Source organism: Lissotriton helveticus, chromosome 10 (genome assembly GCF_964261635.1).
Source record: "Lissotriton helveticus chromosome 10, aLisHel1.1, whole genome shotgun sequence".
NCBI lineage: Eukaryota > Metazoa > Chordata > Amphibia > Caudata > Salamandridae > Lissotriton > Lissotriton helveticus.
This window is the reverse complement of record NC_136071.1, coordinates 299,912,844-299,932,051: the sequence shown is the minus strand read 5'-3', so window position 1 is coordinate 299,932,051 and position 19,208 is coordinate 299,912,844. Positions and strand designations below refer to the sequence as shown.

Sequence of the window (19,208 nt, the reverse complement as noted above, 5' to 3'; positions counted from 1 at the left end):
GGGGCAGCCTAGGCAGGCTCTCAGCTCAGACGTGGATTGTAGGTTAGGTTTCAGGGGGCATCTCTAAGATGCCCTCTGGTGCATTTTACATTAAATCTCACACTGGCATAAGTGCGGGTTTAATGTGCTGAGAGCTTTGATACCAAACTTCTCAGTCTTCAGTGAGGCCATCCTTGTGCTGTGGAGTTCGTAATGTCGACCTCCCAGCACCATATACTCTTAATGGCAGCACTGCACTTACAGGGCCCATGAATGGCCCTGGGTACTGTAGGGGCACAGGGCTCATGCACCTGTGCCTACACCACTGGCATAGGTCACCCAGCTAGAGGGGTGACTGAGGTATGCCAGGGCAGCGGGTCTTGTGGGCATGGCACACAGGGATGTGTACCATGTCGACTCTTTGTTTAGTTCTGTACTTAGACACTCAGCCTGCAAAGGCAGTGTGTGGGTGTCAGGGTACAGGGCCCCTAAGGGTGGCACAATAAGTGCTGCAGCCCTTAGGGGTCTTCTCTGGTCACCATGCCCTGGGTACCTAGGGTACCATTTACTAGGGGCTGACAGGTGGCCAGAGATGCCAATTGGGTTTTAGTTTCAACACAGTTTTAGGGAAGGAACACAGGCCCCTGGGTACCTGGTTGGCAGGAGCCCAGGGCACACTTAGTCAAAGCACATCAGCAGTTCAGCAAAAAGTGGGGGCATACCATTGGAAGAAAGATTGCACTTTCTCACAGTCTTGGACCATCTACAGGAAACCGACCTTCTGTCATCTGTGAGTTGGAATACCACCTGCAGCCTTTACAGAGAATTTCCTTAACAGCCATCTTGGATATGGTGGCATTCAATGCTTTTCCACTCCTGCAGCGTTTACAGGACATTCAGGTTAAGAGCCCAGTGATTCGGGCTCATACCTGTACTCCAGGGTGATCAATCTGAGGTATCTTGGACGCTTGCCCTTTGGTAGTTGAGGGCCTTGCAGTGGAATCTTGGTCTGTAGTGGGCTCAGCCATTGGATGACTTTTCAGATGGCATCGGCATTGCAGAAGAGGCAGCCCTGATATTTAGTGGTCCCTGTCGGACACCATTCTGGTATGCTGCAGATGGTTCTCCCTACCCAAACCAGAGCTCAAAGTAATGACAAATGTAGTTTCTGTAGTTTGGGATTGTCATTTAGGAGAAGTGGAGATCAGAGGCCTCTAACCCATGACTGAACAAAGACCCCATATAAACCTGATGGAGCGTTATGCCATTCTGTTTACCCTGGAGGCCTTTCTGCCATACATCAAGGGGAAGCTGATTTACGTCCTAACAGGCAACACAAACTCCTTTTTGTATTGCAACAAGCAGGGTGGTGTGGGATCAAAGGTCATGTGCCTGGGGACACTACATATCCGGAAAGTGGTTTAACTTAAGGGATCTTCCTGATAGTAAATAATTTGGCAGGGTCACATTGGCAGACCAGTGGGAAGTGCCCTGGTTGGCTCTTTTTTTCCACCATAAGAATCCACTATGTTAAGATTGATTATGATTGAGCAATATCCAGTGCAGGATGAACCTGACATGGAGCTGCACACCGCCGCCACCCGGTCCTCAAGGAAATTGCTATGAAAATCTTCTTGATATAGTCTGACACCAGCGCAAGTACATAAAGTGAGGTATCTGCAGATAGTCTTCATCAGAAAAGGCATTACTAGATGTAGTAACTTGTTCATCTGTCCGTCTTACGAACAGGTCAAAAGTTCAATTGTTTTCTATTGGCTAGTGTTTGCGCAGTGATGAACCCTGGTCATCTGATATGGGCCTAAAATAGTGAGCGACTGAATGTAAATACCTTGAAATCCAGGAATTGCCTCAAATCAAAAGTTATATGGAATAAAATGTAGATTGGCTAATGACTAAACTATCAAGATCTTTCTTATTTTAGACAAAGAGTACCTTACCTTAAGAGCGGCCTTACATACACCAGGGAATGTTGTGTTGAATTCTGAGAACGTATTTGGAGAGATGGACAATATATCAGCTTCCTTTTTGTGGGTTATCTACCTGACCTACAATCAGACTGAATACGTTGAAACTTCTCTATGAAGGGGGTCAACTAGGAATTCATGATATGGAAAGTTATGAACGGGCAGCACAATTACAGTTCCCTGATATACTCTGACACCAGGGCCTGAGGAATGTCTTCTGGCAGGCTGCCACGTAGACCTCAGATATATTTTTCTGGTGGCAATGGCTTGTTAGGCCTCCTGTTTAATCTCCCTTTGTTGGATCGAGATGAGATGCTTTCAGATAGAGGACTCTGTGCACATTTGAGGAGGCACATCAGTTCATGTACGTAGGTCAGTTTTTGCTGTATGCAGTTCACACTACATGAGAAGGTTTCCCGGTTATACCACCAGAACCCACCACACGTCTGCGACTCCAAAGAGCTCTGCCGTGATCTTCCAGAGTAGGAGTTAAATGTGATAGGTTAAAACAGAAACAAGTAATGCTTAAAGTATAAATCTTAAGTGACCTGCTGAAGACATACTACACGTAGTAAAACAGAAAACAGATGTTATGATGGATATTTATAACCACAGATTCTCTTGTAGGGGATTTCCATCTATAGTCATAAGCATAGAATATTCCTACCCGCCTGCAGGGGGCCCCGGAGCACTTTTCCAATATGTCTTTAAGTGCTGACGTTCGCTTTTCTTCAGGAAGGCCTTAAATAGTCACTGAAGAAAGTCAATATGCAGCCTAACAGATAGGCTACAGTGGTCAAAATTCTTCATCTTGGTGTAATAAAAGGGAGATAGTCAAAACAAACATGCAGACCTACTGCGCCTCGCCGCCCGACGTCAAGAAGTGCATCGGCGCAGATGGATTTTGACTCACTGTCATTAAGAAGGCGTCGACCGATGTCAAGACGCAAATGGCGAAAAAACCTGTTGAGAAGCTGGTCGAAGTCTAGAAAGAGGAGATGGGGATTGACGTCAAATAGTCCCTCAATGTCGAGAAGATTTCAGAAAGCCCCTAAAAGAAGGTGGATTTATTTATCATCAGAATGCTCCAGATCTTCTCTGATGGAGCGGTCTTCATCTCCCGTACCTCATTCTCCACTGGCCCCGGTGCTACCTGTGGATCCTCTGCTGCCTTTGCCAGCTCCTCCACCTCCAGTGGTACCAATGCCTCCATTGTTGCCGGGATAGCCAGCACCTGTCATTCCACCTCCTATTTGTTTATTTATTTATCTGAAAAGTTTTATATAGCGCTGCAAGACCCAGGGGTAGCAGAGCGCTTTACATGAGCATTAACATTCCAGTCGGTACAGTCGATTCAACGGGATCAAAAAATATACAGACATTGCACATTAGAAAACACTTCTTAAATGAACAAATAGGCTAATAGTTAGGGCCATGAGGAGAACAAACATGTTTCGACAGACAGTTAGCACAGAAACAATAAAAAAGGAAGCCACCATCATATGCCAGAAGAAGGCGGTTGAACCTGTTCCCCCCTCGGCCTAAGGGGATAGAGCATTTACTTCAGGTACTTTCTAGTGCCAAAGAAAGACAAAACAGCTGTGCAGGCGCTTTCTCGACCTCAGGCTCTCCAACAAATAGATTTGCAAGGAAAAGTTCAGGCTTCTGATTGTACACCAAATATACCTGCAACTTCGCCAGGGAGACTGGCTGTGCTCCGTCGACCTGCAGGATGCATACTTTAATGTTCCCATCTCAAGAAAGCATCAGAGGTTTCTAAAATGTGTTATGGGGCAGGACCACTATCCATACACAGTCCTACCCTTTGGTCTCAAATCAACACCCAGGCTTTTCTCCAAATTGCATTGCTGTGGTGGCAGCACATATTCGAAAGCACCAAATCTTTGACTACCCGTTTCAGATGGAAATGCAATCTCCTACATTGCTTTGGGCTTCAGATCAATTTTTCCACGTCCACTCCAGTCCAGAAGTTGCACTACTTAGGAGCAACTATTGACACAGTTCACGGAAAGATGTGTCCTTAGGAGGAACAATGCTTATCCATTCTCCTGAAGTGTCACAATTTTCAGCTGGTGTGCCTTCCAACAATATGCACAGTCTCATCACTTCTTGGCTTAGTCTCCTCCTGCATTTATCTCACTCCCAACGCTCGCCTCTCTCTACATGAGTCCTCTCCAAGAAAGTCTCGGGAGTTGGACCAACTTTCAGCAACCTCGGAGGACATGATCAATCTATCCCTACATGCCATCAGATCATTCAAGTGGTGGTGCTCACCGTCCAATCTCTTGCAGGGGATGCCGTTTCACCAACAGGATCCCACTCAGACCCTCATGATGGATGCTTCCCTGCTTGGCTGGGGGGGCCCACATGGGTCACCTGCAGATACAAGGCTCATGGTCTCCTAAGGAGAGCACATACCACATCAACCTTCTCGAACACTGTGCTGTTCATCTAGCGCTCAAAGCGTTTCTCTCGTCTTTCACCACCGACACCCTGCTTGCTCACACGGACATCACAGCCACCATCTACTACCTGAACAAGCCGAGGGGAACAAGGTTTAGAGCCCTGTCACAAGAGGCCCAGTCGATCTGGGACTGACTATTCTCCAGGAACTGAAGGTAACAGCCATGCGTCTTCCAGGCATCCAGAATGTCCAAGCATACAAGCTCAGCAGGATTCCCGATGAGAATCACGAGTGGGTGTTGAGCAAAGATGTCGTTGAAGATATTCTCTGCTTATGGGGCACACCTTCTGTGAGAAAGTGCCATCTTTCTTGCCTTGGTTTGCCCCCACTTTTTTGTGAACCGCTGATGTACTTTGACTGAGTGTGCCCTGGGTCCCTGCCAATCAGGTACCCAGGGCCTGTGTTCCTTCCCTACAAAGAAAAGCTATGCTGAAACAAAGTACACAATTGGCATCTCTGGCCCCTGTCAGCCCCTAGTAAATGGTACCCTAGGTACCCAGGGCATGGTGACCAGAGAAGACCCCTGAGGACTGCAGCACTTATTGTGCCACCCTCAGGGGCCCTGTACCCTGGCTCCCACACACTGCGTTTGCAGGCTGAGTGCCTAAGTAAAAAAACTAAAGCAAGAGTCGACATGGCACACATCCCTGTGTGCCATGCCCACAGAACCCACTGCCCTGGCATACTTCAGTCACCCCTCTAGCTGGGTGCCCTATGCCAGAGGTGAGGGCCCAGGTGCATGAGCCCTGCGCCCCTACAGTACCCAGGGCCATTCCTGGGCACTGTAAGTGCAATGATGCCATTTAAGAGTATATGGTGCTGGGAGGTCGTCATTACGAACTCCACGGCACCATAATGGCTACACTCAAGACTTATCAGCACATTAAACCCGCACTGATGCCAGTGTGGGCTTTAATGTAAAATGCACTAGAGGGCATCTTAGAGATGCCCTCCAAAACCCGAACCTACAATCCACGTCAGGGCTGGGTGGCTGCAGAGGCTGCCACACAGCAGACATGTTGCTGGACCGACCCCTGGGTGGAGAGCCCCCCGCTCTCCTCGGCCTGCAACAATGCACATCCTGGGCGAGGTGATATGTCTCCTCCCCCAGGATGGACAGGGGGAAGCTTCAAAGGCATATACCGCCTCTGAGAGCTTCTCCAGACCATTTGCTGTACCCAGCAACCAGCACTCCACCAGGCCTACCCCCACCCTGGCAGGAAGACTGGCCTGTAGACTGGCGGGAAAAACTACGTCAGGAAGGGGGGTGTGCCAATCTGTGCCAACTCCACCCCTCAGGTGGAGGAGACGAGGTGAAGCACGACCCTGGCCATCTTGGAGATGGGGAGTCCTGCCCAATCCCAGCTAGGCTCCTGCCCCCTCCCACAGGAGAGGAGCAGGCTAGGGGGTGTACTCACCCCAGGACAGGGGCCCATTGGTCCCTGCCCTTGCCCTACCTGTAACGCCCCTAAATTCAGTATTTAGGGGCTCCCTGAACCTTCCTTCCTTAGATCCCGATACCAACAAGAAGAATGAAGATCAAGAAGAAGACCCGCTGCGGAGCTGCTAACAGGACAACAACAACTGACTTGGCCCCAGCCCTACCGGCCTCTTGATCCTGGAACCTGCTCCTGCCTAATCCCGGTGATCTCCGCGGACAGCAGCCTTGGGACACCAAGAGGACCTGCCTGCCTTGACCCTCTCGAAGATTGGGACTCCGATCAGCAGAGGCTCTGCTGCAACAACCCACCTGGTGCCCACCAGGAAGCTCCGGACCAGCCCACTCTGCACCAGCCGAGCCCGGGCCGGGCCAACCCGAACCAAGACCACGAGGACGACCCCCCCCGGCGACTGGGACCCGAAGTCCAGTGCCCAAAGACCCTCCTCGATGAACCAACCAACGCCTGCAGACTCAGAACCAGGGGCCACCCCAACCGCGCCCAGCCGAGGGTAAGCTTTTCCGACACCCAAAGACACCCCTTCACCCGGCGCCCTGCAGCTCCCTGTGCCACCCTTTGGGGTGCCTACCTGTGCTCCAACATCCCAACTTACATCTCGAAGTGCTGGTTGCCCCCGGAGAGTCACCGTCCCCGAGCCTGCAGCCTTTTTTCCTTTGTCAAGATCCTCATTGGATAACATTGAGTGCCCAACGGCTCAAAAGCACCCTGCACCCAGCCGCCCGAGTGCCGCTGGCTGTGACCTCTCTGTCCTAATCTACTTCCCCCCCTTGCCCTGAGCAAGTGACCAGGAGCCCAGCTCCCACAGCCGCGTGGCCTGCTAGCCAGCCGCCACCAACCGAAGGCCCCCTGCCTCTCATTGACTAACATTGGGCCTAACTACCTCTGCACCCGGCCGCCCCTGTGCCGCTGAGGTTGTACTAACTGTACCTACCTGATCCTGGGGGACCCCTGAGTCTGTGCCCAGAACCTTACCTTCACCAACCAAGGACTCACTTGGAGGCCGGTAATTTACTTACCTGCCATTGGATAACATTGACCCATTTTTACTCAAAAATTTTCTAAGTGTGAAGTTTTGAAAACTGAAAATATTCCTATAAAATCAGCCAAAGTCCGAATTCGAAAATACTCACCTGTGATCAGGAGAGAAGCCAGTACTGTAACCTTACAGCCCAGTACTGAACCACAAAAGTAATCCCTAGCGGATTTACTAGTAACCTGTATTTCCTCCATAGGAACCCGTTGTCTGCTTTTCTATGAAATTTCTTCCAAGTGTCTACTTTTGAAAACTGCAAATATTCTTTAAAAATCGTATGGAATGTCTCCTGTCTTCCCGCCACGGGGGGCCTGTGTCGGCGTGTCCTCTTCCTTTCGTTCTTCATATTTTCTTATTTTCTTTTTATTGTTTTATTTTGTCTTCCCTCCATTTTCCTTTCCCTTCCTCTTCCCCTTCCCCACTTCGTCCTCCCCCCTTTTTTTTCCTTCCTGTGTCCCAGAGGTTACTATGACGGGCTGGTTTTGATGCATTGTTTTTCCGATCCCTCTGTTCTGGCTTGGTAGTGTCTTGGGTGGCGGGCATGTTACGAGGATAATGCTCAGGGGCTGATTGTGTTTCACGTATCCTGATTTTCTTGAACGCATTGTATTGTCCCCCCGATATTTTGCCCCCATGCCCCCTTATTAATGTTGAGGTTGGTTTGGGATATCGGATGCCTCCGTATTGAAAGTGAGCCTGTCATATGTCTTCTCCCCATATTAGAAAATTAAGCCTTATTTACTCCTGTGTTTTAGCCCTTTGGTTTCTGTATCTCTTCTCCCCTTCTGCGATTGTACGGCCTCTGCTTTGTATTGATTGATTATGTAATATTTGCCTGGTGACTCCTGATTATCTTGCACATTGCGGCCGGCCGGCTTGGTTGTAGGCCTCGACTTGTCTTTCCTTTTGATGTCAATAAAGGTTTTCAAAAAAAAAAACGTACGGAATACTGAAACGCAATTACCTACCTGTTTTGAGTTAAGCACCCAGTGCTGGCCCTAGGAGACTAGTGCTGGGTTATAAAAGTAACACAATCATACTTTACCTGTAACCTGAATGTCCTTCCATTGAATAACATTGTGAGAATCACCTCGAAGAGTTTCTAAGTGTGAACTTTTAAAACCGCTTTATATTCAGGAAAAATCGTCACTGTAACTAAAACGTTTTTGCTAGTCTGGTTTCAGCTTAGACCCTAGGACTGAATCTAGTCCTGGAACTACCAAGGTAATCCATAAAGTAATCACCTGTACTTTCCTATGAAAACCCATTGAGCTCAATGCTAGAGTGTTTTTCAGAACTGTATTGCTTATTTGCTAACCTCTGATTATTGTGTGTACAAACGTATTGCTCCTCTGCAAAGTATTTACATGAGAGTACTCGTAATGTGAAAACTATATTTTTAGAACTGTTGGTTCTAAAAATAAAACAACCATATCTCTGGATATACAAACAATTGGCCTGGAGTTCAGTCCTTGATTGTGTATAACCTTTTGATGACTTAGTGTGTCCATCAAATCCTTTACACTGTCCTCTGGTTCTGCCTTACTGCTCGACCAAGCTACCACTTTGGAGAGTAAGGTCAGTTCCTACTTTAACCTCTGTTATACATCTGGGGTTGGTGGACTCTATACACACTGTACTTCCTTCTAGTCCAGTATATATAGAACCACTTTCTCACACCTTCTATCAACCTTTTCGCCACAGCCGAAAACAAAAAAATGCCATGACTTACCTGCCAGGTTTTACCATCCAGTGTCGTTGGGAAATGCACTGTGGAACAACTGGTCCAACAAATTTCTTCACGCCTTTCCACCAATTCCCCTGATCCAGGCACTCCTACTCAAACTCTCATGCACGACAGCCAAGATGATCCATATCGCTCCAGAGTGGCCAAGACAATTGTGGTTCCTGGATCTGCTTCACCGGTAACTCCATCCACATCTCAGGCTGCCCTGCAGGCCAGACCTCTTAACGAAATTTGGAAGACAGATCTTACACCTCAACCTCTCCTTTAATTTGGCAGCATTGCTCCTGAGTTAGTACAATATGGCCACCTGAATCTTCCTAAGGACTGTATGGAAATTCTGAAAGGCGAAGTGGCCCTCCATAAGAGCGGCATATGCATTTAAGTGGAGGAGATTTTGGTTGGTGTTCATCCAGACAGGTAGACTCTACATCTTGTCAGGAGGATGTTATTCTTCCATATTTATTGCACCTTGCTAAATCTGGCTTGCAATGTTCCTCAATTAGTCTAGTGGAGTGGTGTGGCTCACTGGTTAGAGGCGGCAGACCCGGGAGCAGAAGTCGGCACGGGACCAGGGTTCAATTCCTGGCGCGGCAGGGTCGTGGACCAGGGTCAGCGGACTCGACAATTCTCGCCTCGGTGCCTACTCTAACCTGGGGTCCCACTCGGCAACTCTGGGCATTAGCTTGCCTAATCTCCACAACGGCCCCATCAACGCCGGGGATGCCTGGCTCCACCTTGGGGATTCCCAGTAGGGACCATCCCACAGGGAAAGCCAGGACGGGTTCCCCAGCGGTATACAGCGCCGGGACGCCCCTTTGCTGGGGCAATTGTGCGCTTTACAAGTATACGACATTTAACATTTAACATTTAACATTTACCTTGCACCTCTCACTACATACAGGGAAAGGCCTTCACAGACTTCTTTCTTTCAGATTCCTATAATTGAAGGTTTCTTGGAAGGGTTAAAGAAGGTCTTTCCCCTTGTTAGACGTCCTTCTCCACCATAGGAACTCAACGTGGCTCTTTCATGTCTCATGCAGCCTCCTTATGAGCCCATGCATACAGCTTCTCTGCAACACCTCACTTGGAAAACTGTCTTCCTTGTGGCAATTACTTCTGCGCACAGGGTTACCTAGATACAGGCCCTTTGTGCTCATAAGCCATACATAGTTTTCCATTCGTCCAAGGTAGTGATGAGGACCCATCCTAAATTCTTCCCTAAGGTAATTTCTGATTTTCACGTGAACCAGACTATTTCTTTACCCACCTTCTTTCAAAATCCATCTACTCCAGCAGAGAGAGCACGTCACTATCTGAAAAAAACTAAATCCATTCGCAAATCTCAGCAACTATTCATCAATTATGGCCAAGTTTGCACAGGTCTTGCCACCCCTAAACAGTCCGTTTCAAGACCAATTGTTTCCTGTATACTTTTCTATTATCATCTAGCAAACAAGTCTCTTACTTGTAGACCCAGAGAGCACTCCACTAGGGGCAAGGCTGCTACTACTGCCCTGATGAGAAACATCCCATTGGCAGATATCTGCAAAGCCGCTACATGAAGATCAGTCCACACATTCACTAAACACTACTGTGTTGACGATGCGAGATAGACGGCTCAAATGAGATAGGCATCCCTCAGGAATCTCTTTTCTTAATCGCCTATCTCATTATTGTTTGTCTACTCCACCGCCATAAGGGGGGATGGGCTTGCTACTCTATAATACGCTTATGACTATACATGGAAATCCCCTATGAGAGAAGGTATAGTTTCTTACCTGTAACTCCAGTTCTCTTAGGGAGGTATTTTCATGATAGTCCTAAGCAACCATCTCTCCTCCCCAGTGGATTAGACAGACACTTTCATGCTCCCCTATAGCTAGTACCGCCTATATAAAAGAACTGAGGTAACTGTCTCTGGCAGAGCGTGATGGGATACTGGATGTCTTAAAGGTACAGTCTCCTTTTTTTCCCTCTATAAAGGCAGCCAATGGGCTACCCTCCTTTGCACTTCTTCATACTTCTCTCACATTACAAAAAGGGTTTGTGAAAAATGTTCCTGTTATTCTTCAAGATTCACATGCATGTCTGCTTCTTTCTTTGGATTAGCACCCATTTGTTACATAAAGATGAAAAATTATGACCACTGTAACCTATCTGTCAGGCTGCATATTAACTTTCTTGAGTTACTATTCAAGGTCTTACTGAAGAAAGGCGAACATCCACACTTAAAAAAACCATATTGGAAAAGTGCTCCGGTGTCATCCTCAGGCAGGTGGGAATATTCTACGCCAATGACTATCCTGGAAATACCCCTATGAGAGAACTGGAGATCCAGATAAGAAAGTATACCTTCCTCACCTTCGAATATCTCTCAGGTGCCAAACTGTATCCAGAGAATTGTGTAGAAGTCCTCCCACACACCAACGTGGTACCGTTCAGGTCCATGTTGACTTCATACCACTCTGGAAGTGACAGACGATGGCAGAACTAACATTGGTGGGATTTATCATAAGCGAGCTTAAGTCCCACTTGGTTCCATCACAGAGGCTTCCATTCAGTGGGTGATTCTGGACAGTATGGAGCTAAAGCATTTTCCTCTGTAACAGCGTTTTTGGGGCATTCGGGCTATGATCCCAGTAATGTAGACTAACTCCTGGATAGAAGTGAGTGGCTCTAAGACATCATGGATGCTTAGCCTTGTGCATCCTCCTTGACAAAAACTCTAGGTGACATATATGAGCCCTACAGTGAAACTTGGAAGTCCCAGTGTGCCCAGGATCAAGCCTGTCTTTTCCACACTATCAAGGGCTCGGAAAAGACGGCCCAAGATCTGCAGTGGTGGATGACTGATCGCAGTCTGTCCTTTGGGAGACCACTCTCCCTTACCCACCCAGACGCAATAGTGGTTGCTGACAGCGTTATTGCTCATAAAATCAGATGTCTGTGGTCTTCATTTGAGGACACGGTCCAAAATAATCTTTTGTAGCTGCTGGTCATCCACCTGGCACTCAAGGCTTGCTTGCAGTCCATCATTGGGAGGCCGTTGCATATTCTCACAGACAACATCATCTTTCATATGATACTGCAGCAAGCATGGCAGTGTGCGGTCCTGTGCCAAGTAACTTTGCAACTTGGGAGGTGTCTTGGTTGTCAACCACCTGGTTAGGTCCTTGAATGCCTGAGCAGACGCTGTCTGGCAGATCACAAGGAGCTTGGCAAGTGTAGGACCTGGATTTCTGAGCATGGGCAACTGCCCTGCCATCAGGCTACCACTCTGGGCAGACTGCTTGTCTCTGCAGCAGGGCACGGTCCTCAACTTGGTTTTATCCGACGTATTATTCTATTTGTGGATTTTGAGCGGCAGCAATTCACTGCTTTATGTGTGCTGTCTGAAGTGCAGAATGTTATTCTTGCTGCCAGACACCCTGCCATGAAATCCTTAAATCCATCTATGACTGGGACAAATGTGTAGCCTGGTGTGGTGCTTGGGAATCTGACACCTTACAGGTAAAGCTGTCAGACATCCTTTTGTTTGTTTTTTCTCTAGTCCAGCAAAGCCTTCCAGTGGGCATGGTGACACGTTTTTTGTTGGCCTTTTTAAATTTCCCAATGGATCCCTTCCTTGGGGTGGGTACACCCCCTAATATGTCACCCTCCAGTGGGAGGGGGGCATGTGCCTGTCCCTGGTTGGCTGAGTCCCCCCATCTTCAAGATGCGTGGACAGAGAGTTGTGCTTCACCTTGCCTCCCCCACCTGAGGGGTGGAGTTGTCAGAGGTGGGCACACCTCTCTTCCTTACTTGTTCTTCCCGCCGGTTCTCATGCCCAAAGTGGGAGTCGGAACCAGTGGGGACCAGTTACTGAAAGCAGCAAGTGGCCCGTGAAAGGTCACAAAGGCAGCAAGCCTTTGAAGCTTCCCCTTCGTGAACCCTGCCCATCCTGGGGGAGGAGGCTTGGCACCTCGTCCCAGAATGTGCATTGTTTCAGACCCCAGAGCGCAGCAGGCTCTCGACACAGGAGTCCAGAAACATGTCTGGTGGTGGCAGCTGAAAGCAGCTACTCAGCCTGGACACTAGTGGTTGGTTAGTTTTCAGGGGGCATCGCTAAGATGCCCTCTGTGTGCATTTTTCATTAAATCCCACATTTTCATCAATGTGGGTTTAATGTGCTGAGAAGTTTGATGCCACACTTCTCAGTTTTCAGTGTAGCCATTATGGTGCTGTGGAGTTCGTAATGACAAACTCCCAGCACCATATACTCTTAATGGCAGCACTGCACTTACAATCTCTGAGAATGGACTTAGAAACTGTAGGGGTACCGGGCTCATGCACCGGTACCCAGCTAGAGGGGTGACTGGTCTATGCCAGTGCAGTGGTTTGTAGGCATGGCACATTGTGTGCCATGTCGACTCTTCACTTGGTTCTGTACCAAGACACGCAGCCAGCAAAGGCAGTGTGTGAGTGTCAGGGTACAGGACCTCTAAGGGTGGTACAATAAGTGCTGCAGCCCTTAGAGGACTTCTCTGGTTACAGTGCCCTGAGTACCTGTGGTACCATTTACCAGAGGCTGACCTGTGGCCAGAGATGCTAATTGGGTTTAGGCTTCAATGCAGTTTTAGGGAAAGAATTTGGCCCTGGGTACCTGATTAGCAGGAGCCCAGGGCACACTCAGTCAAGTACATCAGCAATTTTGCAAAACGTGAGGGCAACCTTGTAGAAAGAGGGCACTTTCTCACAATTGCTGGCTAATCAGCAGACATTGTGTTTTGTCACTGGCCTTGTAGATAGCCTAGAAGCCTCACTATTTGCTTGACTGCTGGTTAAATAGCAGTCACATGTTGGTTGGATGGCAGCCTTAAAAAAAACAAAAATAATCATTATTTATGTAGCCACTTAGAGTAGCAAAAATGATGTACTGTTTGGCCAGCAGCCATGCAAATAGGAAAGAAACGTAAGTATTTACCCAGCTGTTCGGCAAACAGCGGACAATAGATATTATTTGGATGGTAGTCATGCAAATTGCGAAGAAACTTCACTGTTTACTCAGCTGCTGGCTGAATTGCAGACATTGTGTACTGTGTGGAAAGCAGTCTTGCCGATATCAAAGTATCGGTATGATGTATCCAGCTGCTGTATAATTTGAAGAAATGATGTACTGTTTGCACAGCCGCTGTACACATTTTAAATCAACTTGACTATTGACCCAGCTGCTGGCTAGATAGCAGACAATAAATACTTTTTGGATGGCGATCATGCAAATTGCAAAGAAACTCGCTATTTACTCTGCTGCTGGCCAAATAACTGACATTTTGTACTGTTTGGATGGCGATTTAGTTAATAACAAAGAAACCTATTTATTTACCCAGCCGCTGACTAGCATTAATTATGTACTATTTGACCAGCAGGCATGCAAATAGCAAAACAACTTCACTATTTAAACGACAGATACTTGATACAGTTTAAATGGCGGTAATGGAAATTTCAAAGAGCTTCACTGTTGACACGTCTACTGACTAAGTAGCAGGTATCATGCACAATTTGGCTAGTGGCTGTGCAGATAGCAAAAAAAGTCAATATTTACTAGACCGCAGGATAAATAGCAGACAATATGCACAATTTGGTTGTGCACATTTCAGAGAAACTTTACTATTTACTTGGCTGCTGTTAAAGCATCTGAAAATCTGTATTATGCTAGCCCGGATTTCAACAGGCACTCACCTGGTAGAAATACTAACAGGAAGGGAAGACAATTTGCAACGTAGTGCTAAAACTGGCTTAAATCCAATTTGCACCCCAGCATTACTAACTCTTACGTTCAGTTATACCAAGAGCCAAGACACACAATGTGTATCCCAAAGCACAATAAGCCCTTTAAATATCCCTCGCACCTCCCTTCTCCCTTAACTACTTTATAGTGATTTTTCAAATTAACTGTTCCATATTTAGTTATCTTTGAGTGGATAGAACAATTAATTAAAAAGCAAAAGCATTTTACATTGCCAGGTGTTAGTCACAGAAGAGTATCCACTTTCTAATGTGAGGAATCACAGTACATTTATTTTCACTGTCCTTTGCAAAATGTCCAGATTTCTGACATTTTCATATCTTAGTGACACAAAGGTGTTATACTGAACCTCTTACTGAAATGTATTAATATTGTTCACTTGCATCGAAATTAGGTTTTTTCAGCTAAATGAATGTTTACAAAAAGCAGTGTGTGAGCTTTTTTTATAAGCATCCCTTACTTTGTCACATTTGGTTAATTTGTAGTATCATGCATGTTGTCAAGTTTCTGAAACCTCATTTATGAGCAAAAATGAAAATTGACTTTGTCTAGGCAAACTCAGTGGGATCCTCCTGTCTGGGACAGTCCTGGGGATGATGGTCACCAAGAAAATGAAGCAGAAATGGATCTTGGTACTCCCACCTATGATGAAAATCCAGTAAAGGTAAGATCTTTGAAAGAGATTTTTGAAATTGGACAGCACCCTTCAAAAATTATACACCATTGCAAAACAGTTGTTAGAAACGAACATACAGATGAACAAAGTATTGGTTTTCCCAAACGTTCACAAAAGACACACAATGTTGTGACTTTGATTTTCTTTCTTTTATTCAGTTATTATTCTTTCTTTTCTTTTTTTGATAGTTGCGAATAGCCGACGCGTTTCGTCCGTTGCCGGACTTCTTCAGGGCTATACAAGACACATACAAAAACATATATTAAAAAAGTTAATACATTAAACAATTTGTCTATACATAGACACCCTAAACCAAAGGAAAAGAGCAGAACCAGAATTGATCAAGGGGTCCAGTCACTGATTAAAAACAAATTTACAGACAAGGGAAAACATTTACATTCCATATTAAAAACACAAACAGGATAACAGAGATACAATCAGTTTTATAAAGCAGTCAAAGCATATTCCTGTCATCGCAATACATGACGTGGAGTGCCCTAACTAATTGGTTTTTTGGAATCTAATATCTGTTGTTAATATAAACAAGAAAAAGAACTTTCATTTTATAATGATAGCTCTAAAATGCACCACAATATTATAGAAAGAAATACATGTATCTGCAAAATACCTTAAAATAATCTTTCTGATTTCACTTTTCACATACGTCTTGGTCAAGTTTTCAAGGATTTTCTATTGTTAATCTGTTAACAAAATCACCACAACATATTTCAGTCGTAAACTCCAAATAACATTATGCATAATAAAGTATAACCAAGTCCCAATTATATGCATATCAAATCTGTTTCAAGATATTAAATCAATCGTTACATTCAACATTAGTTGAGACTGGGAAGGCAAATTGTAATAATCCAAAACCTACGTGTTTACATGCCACTATACTATATTGCAGGAGCTCCCTAAAATCAGAAAATGTTTGTACTCACTGGAAGGTCGTAAGCAGGATCACAGATCCTAGTAACGGTCAGTGTAGACAAAAGACAAAAACAGGCCCACAGTGAGGTCTAGGGAGAAATTTCCAAAACATATATATTGGTTTTAGAAAAAAGTATATCAATTCTGTAGTTTAAGATACACCACATGCACAACGGTTGATTGTTCCAAGTCCTAGGTCAATTGGTCAAAAACAACAAGACAACGGAGTTATCAAGAGAAAGAACTCTATATATTTACAGCTCAAGTTCACACTTAGGTTACAAAAAACCTTTAATTGTATATAATATAATGTGAAAATAAATAATAATACATTTAGGTTAAAAATAGTCGAGATTATCCAGTATTGGGGTATCTTTCATAGATTCACATGCCTGAATCATTCCCCGTCGACGAGGCGGGAGTCCCACGGTAAATAAAAAAGCAGTGCAAAAGCACTTTGTAGTAGTAGTAGGCCCTAGGAATAGGCCTGAGGCCTAAATTATAGTAGCCTATCTACCTCATTATGTCAAAAAGACCAAAGTCTTTGCTCCAACCAATCAGCTCACAGCACCCTCTAGAACCTTCCCTGCAGAGCCAGCTCTCCTCAGATTTTCACCGCACGTCGTGGGTGAAGGGAGTCTCCCTGAGCTCTGCTCAGTTTTTTCTTCAGTTTTATTTCTTTTTGGATTACAAGCTCGTACTTCATTTCTCTGACCCAATTAAGGCGGTAATATGGCAGAATGGCAGTAAATAAGGTAATAGACTATGATTTATGTCTAACCTTTTCCTCAGTAACTCTCACGTTCTGAGATGAGACCGCTTTGGGTCAGAGACTTTTACCGGCCACTTCTAAGGAGGATGAGGAGAGGTAGAAGGGAGAAGTCGCGCCAGGAGCCTACTGAGGGCGCGCATACAAACCTGCCACTTCTGAGGAGGATGAGGTCAGGTCGAAGGGAGAAGTCGCGCTACTGAGAGCGCGCATAAAAGCCATAAGATTCACCTTGAGTCTTTATAGGCACTTCTCACAGAGGATACAACTCCCTTTTTTCATCCCTGCACTACATCAGGGAAGCCCTCTTGACCGGACATTAGGAGTATATACCAAATATCTCCATGTCTAATATTTCTGCCTCACCAAAATGATCCTCATCTACGATGATCGTCGACGATGGCCTCTTCCTCGATGGTCGTCGACGATGGCCTCTTCTACGAGGGTTGTTGACGACCGCCTCATCTACGGTGGTCGTCGACGACAGCCTCGTCTACGACGGTCGTCGACGATGGCTTCGTCTACGACGGTCGTCGACGACGGGCCTCGTCTACGACGGTCGTCGACGACGGGCCTCGTCTATGACGGTCGTCGACGACGGGCCTCGTCTATGACGGTCGTCGACGACGGACCTCGTCTATGACGGTCGTCGACGACGGGCCTCGTCTACGACGGGCCTCGTCTACGAGGGTCGTCGACGACGGGCCTCGTCTACGACGGTCGTCGACGACGGCCCTCGTCTACGGCGGGCCTCGTCTACGGCCCTCGTCTACGGCGGGCCTCGTCTACGACGGTCGTCGACAACGGCCGCACATTGATTACGGCCTCATATCTGACTGCTGTTTTTTCATAGTGTTATCTACAATGGCAATGCCTAGCTACGGCGGACGTCTATGGCAGCTTTATCAAGATAGCTTCATATACATATGGCTTCATTTGTGCATGGTCTATACTACACATGGCTCCATCTATGCATGGTATCATCTATGGCTGACCATCATTCAATTGCCTCATCTATGAGTGCCTCATCTACGGAGGATATCGCCTATTTTAACCTCATCTATGATGGCATTGCTATGACTGTCTTCTATGACAGCATCATTCACTAACAATGGCCACGTTTGCCAATGGCCACGTTTACCACCAATGGCCTCGTCTATCAATGGCTTCCTCTGTAAAGGGCTTGCTCGTATATTGGCCTTTTATGCCAATGGCCTTGTCTTACAATGGTCTCGTCTACCAATGACCTAGTCTATCAATGGCTCTGTCTATCAATGGTTTTATCTACCAATGGCCTCATCTCCTGATGATCTCATCTACCAATGACCGCATCTACCGATTGCCTCATCTACGAAGGGCAAATGGCCCCATTTGTTACCCTCATCTACGGATGCCCTCACTTATGAATGCCTCATCTTCAATGGCATTGTATGTAGCTGTCGTCTGACAGCCTCGTTTGGAAGGGTTGCTCATGACGGTCATCTATGACGTCGTGCTAGTCTGCAATTACCCCACTTACATGACCATGTCTACGGCAAAATCTATCATGAGATTGGCTGAGATGGCTTCAGCGGTCAGAGCATCGTATATATTTTTTAACGTAGTGGGCAACAGCTAGATTTTTACTGCCAACTACAGGCAAACAGAATATGTCCTTCATTGTTTCGAGGAGGTATGCATCACGAGAGTGGTACATATAATAGACTAAGTCTATTCCAGCAGTTTTTCTGCGCATAGAATAGAAATAATGTGTTCCTACTAGCAGCCCATCCAATCTGATAGGCCACCGTTACCAGATTCTGTAACTTCACAGACTGCTCATTAGCAATCTAAAATCCTGCAATACCTATCTCCACACCGCCTTACAAAGAAGAATGTCGTCTGAACCTTATTAAAAAAAAAAAAAAAAAAAAAAAAAATAATAACAACAATAATTTCTCTACTTTGGCAGTGGCCTCTAGTAGAGCTGACAATCTTTTATCCTTGATCGGTTTCTATGATCGTCCAATGTGGTTGGACATAGCGAATTTCAATGACCTCATTCCTGAGGACCGAAAGCGGGATGCAGGAAAGATTCTGTTGGAAGGTGCATGCCAGGAATGGCTTAAAGCCGCTACCTTCAGCCCTGAGCGAAGTTTCTAGGCATGGCCTATGATGAAGAGTTGTCGGTTTGCTAAACATTTGAATGATGCCCCTTAGTTATAAAACCGGGCACTGATAATGCACGATCATTAAGCACCCTTTAATAGGGGCGCGGATCTTTCAGAGATGCGTAATAATGGGGTTTTCATCAAGAGGAAGATACCAAAACCAAACGGATGAACAGTATCAATCTCAGTACAGCCTTGCAGCCAGG

The 19,208-nt window shown here is 46.2% G+C and overlaps 1 protein-coding gene across 3 annotated transcripts in view; it reads left to right on the top strand.

Moving 5' to 3' along the window:
• The window catches only part of SETD2 (SET domain containing 2, histone lysine methyltransferase), a 1,168,808-nt gene that overhangs the window by 896,904 nt on the left and 252,696 nt on the right, over window positions 1-19,208 (top strand). For all 3 annotated transcript variants that reach the window (XM_078662450.1, XM_078662451.1, XM_078662449.1), the window contains exon 18: window positions 15,027-15,138. In XM_078662450.1, the coding sequence (XP_078518576.1) occupies window positions 15,027-15,138 (112 nt within the window). The remainder of the gene's footprint in view (window positions 1-15,026; window positions 15,139-19,208) is intronic.